Source organism: Typopeltis vanoorti, chromosome 12 (genome assembly GCF_054136105.1).
Source record: "Typopeltis vanoorti isolate ZY-2024b chromosome 12, IOZ_Tvanoo_1.0, whole genome shotgun sequence".
NCBI lineage: Eukaryota > Metazoa > Arthropoda > Arachnida > Uropygi > Thelyphonidae > Typopeltis > Typopeltis vanoorti.
The window spans coordinates 137,185,475-137,202,486 of record NC_143560.1 but is presented as its reverse complement, the minus strand read 5'-3'; the positions used below and the strand labels follow the sequence as shown (position 1 = coordinate 137,202,486).

At 39.1% G+C, this 17,012-nt stretch overlaps 1 protein-coding gene across 2 annotated transcripts in view; it reads left to right on the top strand.

The window, feature by feature from the left end:
* Positions 1-17,012, top strand: part of LOC150101247 (E3 ubiquitin-protein ligase Rnf220-like) — a 119,991-nt gene that overhangs the window by 85,603 nt on the left and 17,376 nt on the right. The window contains exons 3-7 of one of the 2 annotated variants that reach the window (XM_090401901.1): positions 1,051-1,174; positions 6,241-6,283; positions 12,242-12,325; positions 14,598-14,640; positions 16,398-16,519. In XM_090401901.1, the coding sequence (XP_090258027.1) occupies positions 1,051-1,174; positions 6,241-6,283; positions 12,242-12,325; positions 14,598-14,640; positions 16,398-16,519 (416 nt within the window). Of the gene's footprint in view, positions 1-1,050; positions 1,175-6,240; positions 6,284-12,229; positions 12,326-14,597; positions 14,641-16,397; positions 16,520-17,012 lie in introns of both variants that reach the window. The other variant, XM_090401899.1, reaches the window with a different exon arrangement.

The window sequence follows — 17,012 nt, the reverse complement described above, 5'->3', positions numbered from 1 at the left end:
GGTCGTGTTATACGATATGTATCTCTGTTGTTTCGGTAGGTGATGTTGAAGTAATTCCTTGTTAATGTCATGTAGTGTTTCAGGTTTTTAATGCTCAGGATTCTGTGTGTCGCCATGTGCTGGTTGGATATTGGTTGTTGCGTGTAAGGTGTCCAGATCACTGTTGACACGATTTTCCTGTGTAGTGTTTCTAATTTTGTTAGGTGGCTGTTTGATGTGTTTGCATAGACTGTTATTCCGTATCTGAGTAGGGATTCGCAGATACCGTGATATAGGAGTTTTTTTATGTTGGATGAAATAATGGCATTTACTTGGAAGACTTTTTGCTGCGATGATCCGTAGTTTGGTATGTAGGTATTCTATATGTTTTGTCCATTTAAAATGGCAATCTGTATAGAGACCAAGGTATTTTGCAGGTGTTACAGGTTTGATTTCGGGACATTGGCAGGTATTTGTGTTGTTAATGCAGCGGTATGTGTGACAGTGTATCGATAGTGGTGCGGGTCGTATGATTCTTGGGTGTGGATTATCAACATCTGTGTTTTGGTGCCGTTGATTAGAATTGCGTTTTGGTGGAAGTATGTTGTGATTTCATTTAGGTCGTGTTGTGCTTTGCAGAGAGCCGTGTTGATGTCTGTGTGGATTGCTAGTAGTGTGTCTGCGTACTGAAATATTTGACTTCTTATGGCCATGTTATGAACATCGTTAATGTATATGTTGAATAGAGTGGGTGATAATACGGCACCTTGAGGAAGGAACACCATGTTTTTTTTTTGTATACTCCGACTGTGACATGTACCTATTTTTGTTACTTGTGTTCTGTTTGAGAGGTAGTTCTTGAACCATGTATGCAGGGTTCCTCTTATACCTAATGAGTATAGTTTGGTGAGTAGTATGTCATGTTCAAGTGTATCAAATGCCTTGATTAAATCAAGCAGTATAATAATAATAATAATAATAATAATAATAATAATAATAATAATAATAATGAGATTTCAGTAGTGTTTTCACATCATTAATAAAATGTAACCTGACTTTTAATGTTTGCAGGGCTGAAGAAGATCATCATAGACAGCCAGACTCCTTGTTGTCCTATTTGTGGAATTGGAATTCACCTCTCAGAACTTTCTCCTCATTTCGAGCTGGAAGTGGAAAGACTAATAGAAATCAGCAAGTAAGACCCTTCCATCCACCTCTTCCACATACTTTAGTATTTTATGTTTAGTATTTAGTATCGATTTCACAAACTTATATCTCGGCAATGGCAGCGTAATTTTTTTATTTAGAAAGTCCCGAAAGTAAAGAAGACCCACTCTACAAAAAAAAAACGTTAATAATGAACCATCAGTAATTTTATTTTTACAGATTTTGTAGATCCTTATGCTGTTTTTTTTATATATATATATAGCATTAGTAATGTTCCCAGTATCTTTTTATATTCATTCCTATTTAGGTTATAAAAATTAAACTGCGTGATACTCGAAATGCCAAGTTTGGAATTTCGAGAAGCTAGGAGTGCGTTGTCCGCAAATTCAGGAACGTCTGTGATTTTATTCGTAAAGGATCCGATGAATATCAGTTGTTGACCCTGCGAACCATATTAAATGACAACTTCCTCTACTCCTATTCCGCTTTCAATGCGCCGGAATTTGCCGAAATATCGCCCTCCACACAACACGATGAAAATGAACACTCATCGAGGCAAGTCTGTTGCGCGATTGTGGAATGGCCCCATGCGACCTGAAAGTCACTTTTTTAGAAAGAAAGGGGTCGTAATAATGTTCACTGTTTGAGCGGGTGGATGTCATATTTGCATACTGAACAATAACTAGAACAATAAAGGGACAGCGCATTCTAATTAACGAACAAAAAACGCGAACCCTCGAAGAAAAGAATGCGAAACATAACAATTCTTACATTGGACTGCGACTCCGCTGTTATGAAATATTTCAGACTCAACTTTGACTGAAAATCATAACTTGGATTTCCTCCTTCTCTTAATCTTCCCCTGATGTATTCTGGCTTTCGGCTACAGAAAATTACGATTTTGTACGAGTGGACCAGACGACGGCCTATTTGGTGATCATGTCCAACAGATTCCTCTGTCGGTTCGCAGTGCAATGCCCAGTAAAAAGTTTCAATTAAAAAAAAAAGCCCCACATAAACTTCATCCCGTTGCGGTCTCGCTGTAAAATCGGGGAGCTTTGTTTCTTAGCCCAGATATAAGTTTTTAGAATCAGTAGCATGGTTTTCATAAAACAAGGAGCACAGCATTATTATTATTATTATTATTATTATTATTATTATTATTATTATTATTATTATTATTATTATTATTATTTATCAGATGCCAAAGTGTTAGCAATCAAACAAAAAAAATCAGATTTTTTGCTTTTTTTTTTTTTTTAACTTCCTGTTATCTTAGTTTTAACTTAAAGTAATAAACTGAAATACAACTTCTCATGAAAGCCAAATGATCGGAAACTGCTTACTTCACCAAGTTATTTACTCTTTAATCACGTGAGTTTTAAGGACTTTTTTTTTACGAATACTTTTACGTATTAAATTCCAATTAGACCTTCAAGAATGAGAAGATTCACGAAACGGGCAAAACCAAAGGGTGCTAAAAGTTCCGCAACGCTGAAGGCAAAAAAAGAAGAAAAAAAAAAGAAAAAGGAAAAAAGAAAAAAAGAAACGATTCTTGTTTCATATTCACATCTCTTGCAAATCATGTGCTTGGATGCACTGAGTCGAGTCATTATCCTTGAAACAACTGAGGCCATGAGGCATCGATTGCATTTTGCTTACCAACTACGTACGATCGGGGCAGTGTTACTGTTTAGAGGGAACGTAATTCCGAGTCCGTGCTAGACGAAAGAGTGTTACCACCGTCGTAGATCATATAACTCAGTCTCGCTTAAAAATTCTTCTAAAATCTTCTTTGTATCTTTGACAGAATTTGCACTCGTGTGTCTTTACAACATCGGGGATGTTGTTCCCCTCCCAAATAGTATTCTCACTCTTTTGCGCTTTATGGCTCGCGAGACTGCAAACAGGGAATTCCAAAATCATTCTTCGAATAACATAGCTTGTTTAAAATTTAAAATCGAGTCGGAGAGCAAACTATGCTTTGAGAAGCTTCTAAGATCCATTTTTCAAAGATAAAAAAGTAACTTCGAAAGCTAATCTCGTTACAAAACCTCGCTAATCTGGTTGCGCAAGTGGATAGAATACTCGTTCTCCAACCAACGATCTGTGGATTTGAATCCAGCCGTGGGCATGGAAGTTTTTAAATGTTTTTAGGCAGGAGATGAATTTCATTCATTGCCCAGGGAACCCCCCCCCCCAATATCTCTTTTATTGGTGAACAGCTAATACAGCTCGATCGAAAAATTTCCGTTTTCGACATTTGGTCGCTAGAGTAGAGTTTAAAGCTAACTTACGATGCTTAATGCGCATACAAGATGTACCTTTCGTTGGCGAAGTATCATAAAAAAAAAGCGACGGGCTAATTAGTGCTTGCCAGGAAGTGATATCAAAAGAGTCGCGAACAATTGCCAAAGAAGACATCCGCAACCAAATGGCTTTAAGAAGGGCATTTTGATGTCTTCTATGAGATGCAATCCGAGAACGGTGCTCGACAGGATTTGTACAAGAAAAAAAGCTCGGAGGCTTTCTTTTTCTCCTTGATGAATATTAAAATTAGAGCATCTGTGTCACGCATCGGATTTACTACTAATTCATTTGCTCCCTCAAACTCACCGGGGCCAGTTAAGTGTACCAAAATACAAGCATTTAATGGGAGCACTTTCCTTCAGGCATTAATGATGATAATTAATCAATTAGCAGAATTTCTGGGTTTCTCCGACTATGCAAAAAAACGATGTGCACGATCAAGGGATAAAAACACGCTTAATGCAAGAAAGATGTGATGAGTTTAATGACGGCTTCTTAGAGCCATCCAAAGAGAAGGCTTCACGCAAAGTAAATATTACGTTGGTGCAGCGGCACAACCACTATCTGCATATTCAGTATCTGAACTGTGGGGGGGGGGGCGACACACACAAAGCCTTTTATTCAGGATAGAAGAAGGAAAGTAGTGTTCAACTGTTCTTCTCTTCAGATTAAGCGTTAGAAGAGCATCGCGCGCGTAGTAAGCCCTCAGTATAACGAACCCGTGGGGACTACAGAAATGGTTTGTTATCGTGGAGTTTGCTACAGTGAGGTTGCTTTAGAACAGAACGGTGCATAGGGATGTTAGGCCGGACTTTCTTGATATTATGGGGGAGGGGACTTTTCTATAATGGTGTTTGCTATACTGAGAATAGACTGTAAAAGAATGTCAGCAACATACACAGCGCAAAACCAAACTACCCACTGGGTTCGTTAGCTTTGGGAAAATTTCACAACTCATTTTTCAATCTCGAAGGGACTCATTCATAGCACAGTTTGAACAACTTGTTGGTGAGGGAAAATCTTTGTAAGAATTCAGAATAGCACCTCAGGAACAGAGATTTTTATCTGAAGATAAACTAGCCAGTCTTATACAGAGGTAGTCAAGTTTTCCTCCCTCCAAACAGACAAGCAAACTTTCCACGCCATTCACCCCTGGGTATTACTGTTGTAAGTGGACCAAAGGCCAGAACGAGTAGAAACATCAACGTTTTGCAACAAGCAAGTTATGGCGTTAAATAACACTACGGGTTTAACACACCGTAATGGCTGAGAGGAGCATGGATGCTGTGAAGGTCTTGAAGACGATTTTCATCAGTTCGTACTGTGAAAATGGGTACTGAAAATCCAGTGGTAACTCACCAAGCTAAAATAATAATAATAATAATAACACCATATGTGATCTCTAGAGTGGGTGGGCTAAGATGCTCTAGAGAATACTTATCGTATTATTAACACAAAGTTGGCATAGAAATGTAACCTTTCTTAGATTTCGTACTAGAAAAAAATAACGAAAAAAACTCCTCCTCTCATCTAACGCAAAGAACTGGATTTTTTTTTTTTTTTTGCTCCGAGCTTTTTTGCTCTGACTAGTAAAATGAATTTTGTTTTAATCATTCTCATTGATATCGATGCAACTGCATTAAGCTTCCCACCGTACCAAAAATGTACCGCAGGTTTGCAAATAACCTTTCGTGGGAGGGATGAACATAAAAAGCGCAGTTTTAGCAGGGCTTGATCACGACACCGTTGTAATGTAAAACGATATTAAACACCAATCTTTGAACAAAAAAGCAACTAAGAACGATGGTTTACGTTCATATTCTTTGTTAAGCTGTGTTGTATGTTAACAAAGCTGCTTTCTTTTTTTCTTGTTTAAGTGAATTCCACTTATGACAGGCCGTAAGCTTTCACTTACTGTATATTTAGTGTTGCTCGTCAGCTAAAGGTTAGATAATCCTCTAACTCTGCTCTAACATGGAACTTTTAACTTTTTTCAAGCCATTTCAGGTCTCCAATGAGCCGGAAGGTGGTCTTACACCTTCCGGCTCATCAACTTACCGGGCGATGAAAATCGCCTTCGCCTAAGTTTTAACTACAAATAACACTGAAATGGAATCTGAATCCATAACCTTGAGAGCGGCGACGAATATCCTCTCCGTCAACCAGACTGTCAATAAAATGCATAAATGATTATTATTATGTTAGCATTTTATTGCAATTCACTTATACATATAAGTGACTATACATACTGTACATAAATGGCTTCTAAACACACACACACACACACACACACACACACACACACACACACACACACACACACACACACACACACACACACACACACACACACACACACACACACACACACACACACACACACACACAGCTATTTCCACGAATCAAAATAACTATGAAATGCATCCTATGAGATAGAATTTCGGTACGTTACAAGATTTACAAATATTTAATTATTTGGCATATTTAAACCTATAACGGAATTCATAAGCGAAAGCATTCAACTTGCAAGCAAATCACTTGATTTTCGGCAAAGAAACCGCTTCTTAGGCCAGATAGCTGTGGAGGAAGAAGGTGAGAAACCGATTAAAAATGATAGTGCGTGCTTATTGTGGATCCCTATTCCGATTCTCGTTATCACCATTTGAACAAAAGCATCAAGAAACTATTTCAGTAGCTTTCTTAACCACTTCATTTATACACACTGAAATAACTAAAACCCTGCGTATGTAAAGGGGTAGTAATTGTTATTAAAATTTCATTTAGGTGTCTCGCTCAACCTTCTCGAGAGGGATCGCCACACAGATCGGTAAGTTAAGTTTTTGTACTTTTGTTTTTAAATTTTTGTACTTTTAATAATGTGAGTTGCTCTGTATTGCTACCTTAATTTCTTCAATAGCTACATAGAGGGCAACACTCATTTGGGATTCTTTAATTTTCTTTCAATCCCGTGCCTTTCTATCCAGCAAGTGAACTTTGCTGCTCACATCCTTTTTGGCATCAACTGGAGTAATTGTGCTTATCCTGCCAAATTAATGTAAATTTGTATATGCCATGTGATCTAGATAGAGTGTCGCGAGAGTCCCGAGAAATGCGCGCTAAAATTTTGTGTAAGCGAGAGCTGTTAGGTCGATCTCTCCATCACCATTTCACTCCATCTGTGGTCGTGGAGATATTTGCGCGACCGCTTGATTGGCACCCCTTGCTCATCTCCTTTATTGCTGATGCTGAACTTTCAAACAATTTTCATTCCCAACCAAGCTGAAAACGAATAGAAGACGAGGTCAATAAGTCTTTTTTTTGTTCACCAATCTTTTGCAGCATTAATGCTCAGTGTTAAATTTAACCACTTCCTGTCTCTGAGACCACCGTGAAAATGCAGTTCGTTTCTCTTCTTATATGAAGAATATTAAAACGAAATTGAACTGAAGGTTGGTTCGGATTTTTCAACAGAATGAGTCTGCTTCTTCCTCCTGAAAAGGAGGAAGAAGGGTTCTCACCTGATTTTCGAAGGCAGTCGGAGGAGGAGGACCGAATTTGGGATTTGTGTCCCAAATTCGGATTACGTGCAACCGCATCAGAGAGGTTGCACGTAATAATTTTCCGAAAAGTTAAAAACTTCGTTAAATATATGTCATCTGTTTTTCTAGCGGAGGTGGAAATAACGTCGTCGCACACGTGTAATTACTCTGTTTATTACGTTAGGGTACGTCCGGTTAGCCTAGTGGCTTTGCGCTTCGCAACCATATGCCTGAAGAAGGAGTGTCCTAGGTTCGATTCCCGTCGACGACATGAGGAGCTTAAGGATTTTCCTCAGCCATAGCCAAGTTAGCCGGTCTTGGGCGTGGACAGCAGGGTTTTTCCCTCCAGTTTATCTGGGGGTTTTCATCCGGCAAGCAGGCAAACCGGGCCAGTGACCACACGCTTCGAGAGACATGGGATACCACCGGGAATAAGGAGCAACCAACCTATTCCGCGGGATTATCGGTAACGGAAGCTTACACGGTAAAATGTGTAGGCCTGCGAGAAAACGTGACATACGATGACGATTACCTTAGGGTTGTTGTAATAACAGAATGTTTAGATTTACTTTAATGCGGACGTGGATATAACTGCCCAGTAGTCCACTACCCTCACCAAAGAAGAGAACTCCGCAGGGATTTAATTTTGCAAAAACTAAAGGAAAAATATCATTCAGTGCAAGAATCCATCGAAGACTTACAGAATTGGACGGCGTGCGTTGTACTGCATCCGAGCGATTACAGTCGTCGAGTCACGTGTTCAAAAACAAGTGACGAAAAAAGATCAGAAGGGCCATTCGTATTAGCAACTGATGAGAATGCTGAAAAATCCCTGGCATTTAATCTGAAATCACATCAAGGGACTGCTGATGAAGCGCAAAACAACTAAATTAGGGAGTTGGTAATCTTTGAAATGCTGTCAATTTGCTAGCGAACCAGAGAAGAAGAAAAAAGTGATACAAAAAAGTTCTTTTTATTATTCTGCAAACAACAAAAAAAAGAAAAAAGAAAGGAAAGAAAGAAGGAAAAGAAATAAAATTGCAGGAATAAAATACGCCTGGCCAATGGTTCTTGTGCACTGAAAGCGATATCACTTCTTAACAGCTGAAAAATGATGCAGCTGATTGTTGCTTCGCTATATGCGGAGATAGTGCCTGACTTCCCCTCAAAGATTTGGAAAATATCATCAAAGGAAAATAAAACTGTGAACGTTCCTTGGAATTTGAATTAAAAGAAAAATCAGTCAGGAGATCTAGCAACTCATCACAAGTAGAGTTCTTTGTGCACAACTGGTAAGTTTACTATTCATAATAATAATAACACCTTATGGTGCTTTCAGGCCTCTTAAGATCTTCATTTTTGCCCCCACGATTTTAGAAATCTTTCTCCTAGCTGGAACGATGGACATCGGGGTTTCCAGGAGGAAGCAACCTTCGACTGCGATCGGCTGACTCATCTTCAATCGAAAATCTCTGGTCGTGGTTCTTGTCTCCTAGGCGGATTTGAACCCGGCTCTTTCCATCCAAAGAGCACCGCCGAAACCGACTGAGAATGAAGCCTGTATATGCATTACATTATGTATATTTGTATGCATATACAACTGGGATTTCCATATCTCGTATATGTGTATATACATGCACCACTAACAACGTGGAGAGGCGGAATATCTTAATTTGAATGAATTTTCTTTTCCTCATTCTTATTTCTAAGCTTGTTGAAAATCTAGGCATAGAATTATAGAAAATAGAATCAAAAGATTTGAAACAGTTTTATTATTGAACAAGAGTATTGCAATTCCTTAAAGTTCTAAAAGTAGATAATAAAGAATTACATTTTGTGTTTAAGAATATTAATTTCAAGAAAATTGCGAGAAAAATGCTGCAGTGGATTTAAAAAAGACTCAAAATGAAGTCATGCAGTAACAAGAAGGGCGCATAACGCAGTTATATAAAGGAAAGGGAGGGTCTGAAATATGTAAAGTGAGCTTTGCTCTGACTACCTGAACATCCCATAAATGGAGTGTAATTAAAAAATAAGGAACAAGACTACTTTGGCTATTCCCTCCCTTCCCCTCTTTACGGCTAAGGTGTCAGATCAGCAGGTTTTCAAAAATACGATCAGCTATTGCTAGGTGATATCGTTAACTGAGATATGCGCGCATGCTCATTTATGGACTCGTTGGCACGCCGATGCAGCAGAAGGTTTGGTTGGTGGGAACAAATCACAGTTCATCGAAATTCCTGAAGCGAGACTAAATGTGATCTAAATATTAGCCCCATCCTATGTGAAAAGCTGGCACAGATGCAAAAGATGTACGGATACAATCGAAAACATCTTCCGTCCTCTTTTACACCAAACCTTGAAAGTGCTATGAGCAGAAGACCCTTCGGATGACCTACTTTAAAGTCTTTACAAAACTATCAAATGTGAAGCTGCTATTTGGAAAGAAGATTTAAAAACGAAACGAAAATATAAACGGAAAAAGTATGGGCAGAGCTGGAGAAGCATTTGTAAAAATAGGAAGGGTCGAAGATACCTGCGGACAGAAGAAATTAAAACAACTCATGAAGAAAACATAAAAATTCCTGAAAATAAATGAGCTGCCGTGTTTTGCATCAAATAAATAAACTAGTTGTATATCTCGACAATTGAAGATAGGAATAAATGCCAGAAGTGATTTTTTAAACAAATGTTTGGAATCTTTTTAATAGCTCAACTTCAAAAAACAAATAATTAAAAACAATTTTTAAATGTGTAAATGCATGGAGTTAGTACAAAAATCAGAAGTAGTGCTGCAATCGTTCATTCCCATGAAAGCAGCACACAGAGAGTTCAAAATGGCGGCTGTTAGAGATGCACACGAGAAGAAGAGCGTGGTCATTGAATTCTGGAGAATCAGAACTGAGACGAGAAGTTAGTCGCTAGGTCAGACACTTTACGAGAGGCGAAACCAAGTTAGGGGCAATCTTGCGACAGTCTGCGCACGAAAGATGCAATATTTGGACATGCCGATCTTCCCCCATCCCATTAAAAAAAAAAAAAAATTGATTGATTGGAAGGAAATTTTCTGTTTTGATCGTTATTTTGATTTCTAGCTTGGAAATTAGTTTCGGCTCTTCTGAGATGGAAGAATTTCTGCTACTAATAGAAAATAAGCGCTCACTGACTCATATCGAAACTATATAAACGACATGAAGAAAATGATATTAAACTCGGTTATTTATTCGTTCTACATAGCACCGAGATCTTAAGTAGATCGACTATAAAACTCGTTAACCAAAATAAATGAAGGGCGTATAAAATATGGAAAGGAAATCAGAAATAATAAAAAAAAGAAACTATTGAAACAGGCAGGAACACAGAAAGCGGAAAACGCATTCTGCATCCACTGCAAATGGAGAAAAAGAAAACATTTCGGCTGTTTAGGCGTAACATTTATTTAAGAAAACAAATTAAATATGGAAATAAGTAACAGAATAAGTGAAGGTATTAGGATGCAGATCTACGTGTTTAGATTTATGTGGATTAAGAGTGAGAGTGGATTTAAAATGGAGCAGTGGATCAGAGACCACAGTTCTCAGAAAAATTAAGGGGTGCGAGCAGATGGCATCAATGGCAGAGCCACGTTAAAAACGAGGGTATTGAGAAGTAACTGGACCTCGTTAGGCATTCTTGGTCCTAAATTCTTAATTGTTAGGTCTCTAGTGTGATGACATCTTACGTGTTTCTCTTAAAAGGCAGATCCTAATCTTCCTCTGAGCTCATTTTCTGCCATTCCTGTGTGAACTTCCAATTTTACTAACACGTACTCTACCACGTTCTTTAATTCCGATTCAGCCAAGATCAAGAGTTATTTGCGAAATTATTCCTAAGATTTCTTACTTAAGAAATCTAACTCAATACCAGCTATGTACAAGCACCTTCTTCGGTTTCAGCTTCAGGTGAGAAAACTACAAACTTTTCCTTCCTGTGTTTCGATGTAGACAAAGTTCAGGAGTCTTTTCTGCACGAGCCGCTTAGCAACTGATTAATTTGAAAGAAAATGGCTGAGAAAGGAACGAGTGAAAACCGGTAGTAAACAATCACGGCGTACGTCTTCCGCCTTGAACACACACACACATTCCCGAAAATTATAACGACGCTTCATCATGAAATGCCGTCTGCAAGTCGAATTCTTCTCAAATAGCTGAACGATGATGACGTTTGAAGTTTGTTGGTAGATTCACTTGCACGTGGTAGTGGTGGCAGCGGTAGTGGAAGCGAATCGCTGAATGATTTGCATGCAGTTCTGGAAACAGCGCATCAGTCCGTGATCCTCACGGTATCTCTGTGAACATGAAACCCGTAGAACGAGAACTTCCTGGAAACGAACTTAATTGACTTGGAAAAGCATTCTTAGTTTCTGTCCTCTGCTCATCTGTGCAAAAACTCTGCTTTTACTTCACGAATCTCAAGCAATCCGATGAAATAACACGCGAAGTTGAAAATTTGCTTCACAAGCAATTAATCACCGCATCGAAGTGTCGCACCGCGCGAGGTGCAACCAAAAAGCGCAGACTTTTCCTCGAATTCTAAAAGAGTAGAAATGGTTTGGAGCGTCTTTTGTCTTCATGACGAATGCCTTCGTTCGTTCGTTGAAATGGCATTCAAGAACAGCACGGGCATTGCTACCGAAACTCTGTAGGAAGAAGAACATCTTCACTTTTCTTGCAGTTTCACTCGCGCGCTCCGAATAAGAGAGTCGGGAATGCGAGTTCCATGTTTAAATATCGGAGAAAGGTGTTGTCGTTTGCTCGATTGGTAAATGCTAACCTCCTTTCGTTTCGGATTCCACGCAACTCACATTTGAATCAATCGAGTTATTGATGTGATTACACTTCGGTAATTCATCATTTCGATTAATTTTCCGCAAAACTAACAAGAAATGAAATGAATATTCGCGAGCTTAACTGAGTTTTGTTTCTTGTGATTACAGTCGCCGGAATATAACTTTTTTTAACTTGTCTCCCACAAATCCACGTGACAGGTTTCCCACGTAGAAAATAAAACAGGGCATACAAAAGCAATTGCATGGAAAGGGCTGCTCATGTTCGCTTGCACTCAAGTATTCTTCAGTAAGATGCGATGCTGTGTTTTGTCTTTTCCTCATTAACGTAAAACAAAAGAGATTTCTTCCTTGCTTACACAATAACAGAAAAACGGAAACGTTTCGTGTTAATCTAACGTCATTAAAGTTTCCCTTTCAGATCTTCTCCTCTCCCACGAGCTTCGCTTCCAAGAAAGACGGCTTGCTTTGTGCTGAGAAGGGGAAACTGGAATCCCGATGGGAGGTAAGTTCGTTTTCGTTTAACTGCGAAATTTCTGTTTGTACGTGTTTCAGTTACGAAGGCCTCTCCGGTGTTTTTCTGACTTGCAACCGGCAGCACCCTCTTTCAGCGATGATGCATTTCTTCCTTGGGAAAAAGCAAAAGCCAAATGAAGAATTCTGCAAACATCTAATGTAGTGTTCGGTCAGGTATCGAGCTACATATAACGGCATGAGTGGTTTGGAGATCATGCATTTAGAAATCCGCGTGGAACATTCAGCAGTGTGATGGCCCCGTGGATGCTTTGCCAGCCAGCATCATCACCCCAAAATTCTTCAATTTGGCTTTTGAGTTGGAAAGGCTTCTCCGATGGATTAATCTTTCCTTGCGTTCTAAATATTTAAACTACTCTTTTTTTTTTTTTTTTTTACATATTTACATTTTTTTCATCCTAATCACGAAAGTTTGCACTCGCAAGATGAAGCTTGGAACTTTCTTAGGCCATTCGTTCTCCAGCCAGAGAATGTTGGCCAAGACGAAAATCGACGAAAAACATGACGACTTTCAGGTCTTATCGTACAGTTGTTGTTTTTTCTTTCTCAACCACTCTTCATTATTGACTTAGTGTTTAGTGATGGGGAAAATCAATTTACGAAATTTTTTGTTAGATTCCCCCCCCCCCCCCCCTCCTGTAAGATAAATATAAATGTACAACACAGCCTTATTTTTTTTTATATGATTTTCAGAAACCCAATTAGCATAACCAAGTTTGGAGTATGAATCGAACGAGAGAAAAATATCTCGTGGCGATAAGACAAAGGAGCACAGGAGAGCGCTAATTCACTTGTGACCATCTGATTGGAAAACATGGAACTTTGAAAGCTATGAGGAGGGTAAAGATTGAAGAATTGGAGTCGCACATGTACAACCACAGATGCGTGACTTCCGGAAAGGGTTCATTTCGAAATGGATAGAAGAGTCTTGGGTGGGTGCCTGAGGGAATATGATGTTCCTCACCCGAAGATGACAGAAAAAACCTTCACCAGAAAGAATAATTTCCGTTCAGAAACAAACCCGCACAGCAGGGATCCTAAAGGAGACTTACGCAAATTGATTTTGTAAATTGGTGTCCTACAAGCAGCAGTTCCCACTCAGGTTTTCAGAAGAGGGAAAGGATATTTTTATCGTCGGGTCTATTGAGAAGTCCTTCATTCCTCGTAACAAGAAAAACACGAATGCCAGCGGTGTCAGATTTTGAATTGCTTACAAATGGCAGAAAGTCGTGCGGTTTCGACAACTTCTGATAAACTTGCAAAGGGAATGCAATTCTGTACGAGAACGTTCACTCGCTTGTTTCAAAAGGATCTCACGAGAGTGGATCCATCGTGCGTTGTTTTCTCTCAAATCTATGCCACCACCACTTTCTTGTAACAAATCTTTGTGCTGCGACACCACATTCTTAAATCATTTTCAGATCTTTAATTTAAGATGTGCCGCGATCCTCGAAGCTTCGCAAGCACACTTGCGATAACGACACGACGCTGAAAATCTTATCGGTATCTTCTACTAACCATGGAGTCAGAATGGTTCGAGGATGGTTTAGAAAGCACAACAGAAAGTTCGAATGGATAATATAGTCCACCACGTCCTATTCAGCAACATTTCTTCCCCGAATCCTATCAAACACACGGCTGATATTCTGGAGAGGTCCTAACACAGCACGTTGCCTGTTTGCATCTTTTGTTTTTTTGTTTTTGGAAGATGTACACCATTGGAAGATTGGTTAAAAATTCGAATGAACTGCAAAACGCTTTTCCACTCTGCCATGGAGAAAGTTTCGGATCAAATCTCTTATTGCCCGACTTTCTCCATTTTTTTTCATGGGCACTTCTAGACTAATTAGTATCTCGAAGACAGATTGTGAAATAAGCTCACTGGGTTATGGATTACTGACTTCGAAAAGCAGGAAAGGCACTCTTTCCAGTGATAGAAGCTATTTGAGTCGGTGGAGCTTAAACACTAAACAATCCTCCAGGATGGCCGCACGTGCTATTGAATACAAAATAAATGAATAAATACAGAAGTATTTATTCGTCGCAACTGAGGTGTTCCCTAAAAGTATACATTAACAGAATCTTTTATCGCTCCTAATTTTACAAATCCCTGACATTTCTGAAGTTTTGCAGATAGAAGAAGTACGACAGAGCAGTTTTAAGTTTTATTAAGAAATAACATGCAAAGTGTTCGAACCATTTCTTTTCAGGAATATTTATTTGATACTTATTTCTACTTTCAGACCTACCAGAGGGTTAAATGCAACAGGCAGAACCGTCTAAGCGGTGAGTATGTTTCAATGGAACTTTCTTAATATGTCACGTCGTCTTGTCGTAATTAGCCGTATGTTAAACTGGAATCGCAGTAATCTCGGTTACATTTGCATTACACCTGGATGAAATTTTGACAGAAGAGTTGTAACATTAATTTAAGTTATTTTATAAATAATTTAATGAAAAATAAATAATGGCTTTAATAATATAAATTTTCATTAAATTTAATTAAGACTGTCCAAATACTAAACACGTATGGGAGTAGAAGTCGAGATTGAAGGTCTCACGGCGTTCGTTCTGAGGGTTCACGACAAATATGGGAAAAACATTCACCTACTTATTTTGATCATTTATTGCCTAAGTGTAGTTTCTAATTGTAAATGAATGTAATTAATGGTATTTTTATGTAATAAATGTCTGCTAAATATATAAATGTCTTTTATGCATTTTTTTTGTTGTTGTTGTTCTTGAATTGAATAATTTGATTTTTGGGGGATGGTCAGATCTGAAATAATTGGCTCTTTATGCAAGATTAACCACACACACACACACACACACACACACACACACACACACACACACACACACACACACACACACACACACACACACACAGTGTAATTTTTAAAACTTCATACATATATTTTTTTACTTCAACACTTCTAGTGAGGGGGGGGGTTAAACAGTTGCTGGCGAGTCGCCATAACCTAGAATTTAAACTAAAAGTTCAAGTGACAAAAACTGATTTAAAAAAATGTTAGACCATTAATTTTGTTATGAGGTCAGGGTTAAGGATTATTAGTTTCATGTATGTCCCGGACAATTCGTCTCTTTTACGAGGTGAAAAACCCGAGGTTTCTGGAGAAAGATCCCCGTAACTTACTTGCTCAACTGAAAAGCCATTGTAAAAGTTTTTGATGTTCTAAACGGAATTCGACAGAAAAAATGAGTTCAAATCCCGTGCATTTTCACAACCAAATCAAAGGAAAATGTAGGCGTGTCCTTCCGACCGCACGTAGCAAAAGTGTTGGTATTCATAAGAGAAGGCGGGGGAAGAAGATGAGAGGATTGCAACTTGGTCGCAATAATAATTTCGGAATAAGCCATTCAACAAAGTTAAAATAAAAATCAACCAATCAGCTCAGGCGTTCACTGACAAATTTCGATTTCACACTTTTAATTTAACCGATTCTCAACGCAGGTGTTTTTCGACGCAGGCGAATCAACGGCGCTGTTTTATGACTTTTCCAAGTACTACGTCGGAATTTCTCATTGCTGAGATTTTAACAGACGCTTTTCTTCTTCAGGATTTAATGCGATGCCTCGATCGCCGAAGGTCAAACCTAAGTACACAAGTGAGGTGACGGATCCTAAAACAGAAGTAGCGACTGACTGAGGCGATCACCTGCTGATGTTCTTCTCGAATCGCTGGAGGATGTCTTTTGAGAACATCTCGTGAGGAATTCCTTAAACGCTACGGAAGTGAAATATAATTTAGAACGACTGGAAATGTCTCAAGTGGGGTTTCGCTCATCCCAGGAAAGAAAATTCCATTCTGGCAAAAGAGCTCGAATTAGCTTCCACGCGCATCTTTTATTACCCTTTTCTGCTGATGCATAAAATTTTACAGCCGAAGGGAAAACTGTTTTTTTCCTTTATTTTTCTCTAACTTTTATTTCCCCTAACTCTCAAAAACATGCAATAACTAAGTTTTCATTCTCATGTTACTTATTATTTAATGATCCGACTGTCCTCTTCCCTTTCCATAGCACGCGCATGTGTGAGTAAGCGGAAAAAGTCTCCGGAAGAGACGCTGTCCGAAGGAGGCGACGACAGAATTAACGGCATATCGCAAGAGGTGAACGTGCGGATTGTCCCAGGTGTCAGAAAGGTGAGTGGTCGGTCCTTTTTGCGTCCCTATTAATCCAAAGACGAGGGTGGCGGCGGCTCGCTCGCTCTGCCGACGCCTCCATTTTGTAAGCGTTGCGTCTCTTTTACTCGTTCTTTTATGAGGGAGTGGCTCGTGCCGCGCATCGCCCGTCTGAACTGCCAGCACAGTGGCGGAGTTCGGAAGATGATGAGAAAAACTGCTTTGCGGTCATTTGTTCCGAATGAGGGAGGGAAGAGTAAAAGAGACGGTAATTTACGGAGATGGAATGCTATCGCAAGTTAGCAAAGGCGACTTCTCTGCGATTTATCGGCGTGGCCAAACAGATGACTGAGCGAGCAGGGATAAGTCCCTGTGACCTCTTCGCAAGGTGTCACGTTTTCTATGTGTTGTTCAGATGTTTGTATCCCACGTTGCATTTCTTCATTCTTCTTCTTGCACATCGCACGCGAGTGATCACATGAAAGAGAAATTAAGTTTTTGTAGCGCTAATTGG